The sequence below is a fragment of the Rhinolophus hipposideros genome (assembly GCF_964194185.1).
Source record: "Rhinolophus hipposideros genome assembly, chromosome: 5".
In the NCBI taxonomy this organism is placed as follows: domain Eukaryota; kingdom Metazoa; phylum Chordata; class Mammalia; order Chiroptera; family Rhinolophidae; genus Rhinolophus; species Rhinolophus hipposideros.
Window position 1 is genome coordinate 51,043,419 of NC_138051.1, and position 4,636 is coordinate 51,048,054.

General features: G+C 48.3%; 1 protein-coding gene across 1 annotated transcript in view; it reads right to left on the bottom strand.

Annotated features, from left to right (window-relative positions):
- The window catches only part of ALDH1A2 (aldehyde dehydrogenase 1 family member A2), a 90,316-nt gene extending 86,422 nt beyond the window's left edge, over positions 1-3,894 (bottom strand). Inside the window, exons 1-2 of the mRNA XM_081048444.1 lie at positions 3,401-3,894; positions 2,880-3,078 (exon numbers count right to left, since the gene is read on the bottom strand). Coding sequence (XP_080904570.1) covers positions 2,880-2,996 — 117 coding nt within the window. The 5' untranslated portion in view covers positions 2,997-3,078; positions 3,401-3,894. The remainder of the gene's footprint in view (positions 1-2,879; positions 3,079-3,400) is intronic.
- Positions 3,895-4,636: the final 742 nt, after the last annotated feature.

A 4,636-nucleotide genomic window follows, 5' to 3' on the forward strand; every position in this document is an offset into this window, starting at 1 on the left:
GACAGTATATACATTCTCTCTTTCCCAAAGTGGTACCCTCCCTCACTATTTATGTTGGTGGAGTTATTACTCTTTCTTGACTAATACAGTCTGTGTTGTTTAACGTATTCCTTAATAAGGAATCACTTTTAAAACTTGGGGTCTAGTTTGCTGTATTAGGGAAATAAATACAGACATATTCCAAAGACGGTATTGCCACTGATCATTAGTCTAAAATGGGCACTGGACCTTCAGAGAGGTAGGCTCATTTTAAAAATTAAGTGCAACTGCCTGAAATTGAATACAAACAAAACCACAATTTTAGCCTTTGCAACATCCTTGGGGATTGAACTTTAATTTTAGAGCATTTTCACTGGATCTTTGACAGACAAAACTTTTATTTCTGATGATCTCTCCCATTCCCATTTTATTTTAAAAAAGTAAAATACTTTTAGAAGAAGAATGGTGAAAAAATACAAGATCGCAGTGCAGTTTTCTAAATACATAATCGGACCATTTACACATCAGTAGTGTCTTTATTTATGTTGGTCCTAAAATCTGATTTAAAAATCCTATCCTAATAGTCTTCACCATGTATTCGTTTACCAAGACAAAAATGATTAAGGATTCACCTGTTGGTCTTGTGTATCATTTTCTGCCACAAATATTGTTGTTTCCTGTGTGTTATTTAACAAGCCCTTCAGCATAATACTTTTTCAGCCATAATCCTTTTAGAAACTCCTAGTGAATGTGGTATCACTGTTCTAAAGAACTGTCCATTCTGCCTTGTTCATTCTGCTTAAAACTTAATAAAATTTTCCTCACTTCTGATCATAAGTGATTTCTTTAAAGCTCTCCATTAACCTTATTTTCCGTTTAAATAAAACGTCATTAGCCATTACCCTCGGCTACCAAAAGAGCAGTTTCTGCTCTTCGTGTTAAAAAAAGCTGCTTGCCTATGATGCTTGTCTCAGAAAATTTGGAAGTCTCACTGAGAAGCTGAAGAGGAAGGTTCCTGGGAATGGTCATAGATACCAGATTTTACAAGGTTTTGTGAAAAAGAGGTTGCCTGTAGATTAGCATTATTCAGTGTTTATGAGGGTTGTTTGTCAAGCCAAAAATAAGGTGCCTCCTCCCCACAAATTAAAGAATCAAGTTACAACCCATTATTTCATTTCTGATTGTTTTTCTTTGTAATAAGTGGGAAGTGGATACTGGATAAAGTCTCCCCTGAGCGAAAAGACTCCACATTAAAGGCGTCAATTAGCTATAAATCAGTTGTCTTTCCTACTGGGGGAGAACAAGAGAGAAAAAAGGGAGTAGGGTAGTTAGAAAAAAAGACAACTGGAAGAGCTTCCAAATTAAATCCCGAGATACCTACTGCATACCTAAAACTCCTTTCAGGGATGTGAAAAAAATCCAATCAAAAAACTAAAATTAAACTCTCCCAACTCTGAGGGTTAGGTCCTCTCTCACACATAGATCTTGCATTTTAAGACCTTTAAAAAGTGGCTGAAGAGGTCAGGGACCTTCATAAAACAAAATTCAAGCGGCAGGCTCTCCTTGCTTGTTCCTAAACCCCGATGTGTGCCACACATTGGCAGGATTGCTATGCAAACACTGACTAAATAGCTGTAACTATTAATTACTTATAATTAAAATTGCTTTCAAAAATTGGTCACATCATCTAAAAAAGCTAACAGGTACATGAAATCCATCTAAATCGGCACTCAAAACAAGAACGACCCTGATTTGTATCCTAAAACTCAACGCAAGGAAAATGTCAATAGTCTGATGTTTTTTTGTATTTCTCTTTCAACCATTAAGCCAAAATCAAACAATTTACTTCTTGGCAAAATTTCGTTTATCTTGTAAAAGCATGATGGAAAACAACTTTAACCATATCGTGTGTGCTCAGTGCATGTTTAAGTTAACCGAGAGAAGTTTAGGGTAGAAATCCACTGAAAGAAAGAGAAAATCAACTAAGAGAAATGTAAAATGAACTCCAAGAAACGTAACTTTAAATTCCATCTTCCCCCAACGCTATAACATTATAATCCCCTCATGTGTGCATTAATACATTTTTCTATGTCGAATTTATGGAAAGAAAGTAAATTCAATAAATTTATATTTAGGTAGCAAACGCATATTCTTATATTTTCTGTGGTGCAACAAAAAGAATTCCTGATTGGCAAATCCAAGATGTCAGAGTTCGTTATAAAAAATATGTATTTTTTTTCAGTTCAAACATGAACCAGCTAATCTGCCCAAATTAAAAGACTTCCCAACTTTTCCAGGAAAATTGCCACTGCCTACAAAATTCGACTGCAATAGTGACATTAGATCTACGGTACTCAGCAGCCAGGTTTCCACGCAATCTGTACAGGCGGCCAGCGAGCGGCATGTCTTGACAATTCCTACGGGAAAGCCGCTCCGCTCCGTCCGGGCTTCCGAGGACCTGAGCGGGACCAGCGGCCGCGGGCCACCCCTGCAGGCCGGGGGCAGAAAAGAAAAGACGGCCAGGCTGCGCGGCCACCCAGGCGGGGCACCCTTCTTCCCCATTTGCGGAGGCAGAGTGGTGCCAATGCCTTCCCGCGGTGGTCGGGACCCCAAGAGGACGATCAGCAGGCAGCGGCAGACACGGTTTGGGGAACGCGCCGTTGAGGGTCGGCGCCGCACTCCAGCTTGCGGGGAGTCCCCGAGGTGTCCCAAGACCCCGGCAGGACTTCCGAAGCCCTAAACCCGAGGACCGGGGGTCCCCTCTGCTGCGCAGCGATGACACGCCGACCCCCGGCCCCAGAGGCGGTCCCACCACCCTCGCTCCCTAACAGATCAGGGAGAGGAAGTACGGAAGATTCTAGAAAGTCTCCGTGGACGGCCGGCCATCGCCAGTCGCTTACCTTGGTGTACTTGATTTCGAGGTTGGGCGTGGGCGAAGGCAAGAGGTGCAGGGACGCCATTAGGGCCGCGGGGTCGGCCTTCACCTCGCCGGGCATCTCGATCTTGCTGGAAGTCATGGTGGCGGGACAGGGTGTCGCTGGCCCGCAGCGTGGGCTGTGCGGGCTGTGCGCGCGGTCCGAGGCTGGGGGGCGCGCTCGCCTGTATATAGGCAGGTGTCAAGCTGAGGCTTTTCTTATTGGACGTGAGGGCCGAGGCGCGGGGGCTGGTCCATCCTACCTAAGGCGCCTGGGCACAGCCGCGATTTACATACAGCACGCCACTCACGCCACGTGCCGGGACGCTGGGCGCCCACGGTCAAGTGCGCCCGGCGTCCCCCTCCCCTGGGCCCCCGGGAACCGGCCCGCACCCACGCTGCTGCCGCTGTCCTCGACGGCCGGAGCACAGATCGCCGTGGCCGCGCGGGGCTCACCCAGCGCGACCGGTATCACTCCGGCCGTGTCAGCGTCAGCGGGAGGCGCACCTTGGCCGATGGCGGGTGCGGGTCGTGGCCCCGGAAGCCTAGCGGTAGGGGGCTGGCGGGAGACCCGAGCGGCCCGGCGCTGAAGCGGCGCAGTGAGCTGGGCTCGAGGAGTCGGCGAGAGTAGCCCCAGACGTGGAGGGCGACTGCCGCGGTGCAGCGGGGACCCCGCGGAGGATGGAGGAGCGACGCTGCAGCGGGCACGAAGATCCCCTCCACCCACGTCCCACCCACGTCCCAGGGCCGTCCAGACTTTGTGTTCCCTTTTCTCTCTGAGACCCAGGGGCGCCCTCCGCTCTCCTCCTGCGGGCAGAGGCGCGGGACCCCTCGCAGCGACCCCGGCACACACCCACTCCCCGCAACTAAGCTCGCGGTTCGCGATTGCCTCCGGGACGGGGACCGGTAGTGATGACTGCGAGTCCCTCGCCCCGCACTCAAAACGAGTGTCCCCAAGAGCCGGTCCACGCCGCGCGGCCCTGGGCTGCCTTCTCCCGCCCAGCTGCTGCCCTCTGCCGGCCGAGGACCGCCCAGGGCAGTCTGGGCTGCACCCGGGAGATGGCAGGTCTTGGTCCTTATTTGCTCCTCGAAATTGCATTTCATTTGCCCTTCTGATCTTTCCGATCTCCCCTTGTAGCCCTTACCCTCCTCACCACAAAGCACACAAGGGTACACTTGTTTTACTTTTCTAGCCTTCACGCTGACAGCTACCATCTTGCCAGAATCTCCCCACCTCACTGCCCTTTTGGGGTTGAGCTTCCATATCTACACCCCCTAATTTAAGTGTTTCCATAGTTCCAACAGGACTTCTTCAAGTTTGTGGAACCCTGGAGGTCAGCATGTAGATGTACATCAAGAACCCAGAGACTCCATACCAGAATGGACTTTGGGCTCGGTGGGCTAAATCTGGAGTCCAAATAAAAAGACCTTTATAGATTATTTCCCCTCCTCACTTCTGACATAAAAGCCTGACAGGTGCCTACTGATTCTTATCTTAAATGCCATTTTCAGAGCCCTTAGAACCCCATTTCTTTGGATATTAAGTGTCAGCCAGAAAAGATCAGTAACTAAAACAGCATAATGCTCAGTGCTTGGGTGCTGAACAACAGACATAGACACAAATAGTTCATTTTAGACATAGACACAACAGACATAAACACAAATAGTTCAAATTACTATAGAAGTAATTTCCAGCTTCTCAGAATCTGAAGTATCTTACCTGACTGAATTGTTTTCATGGAG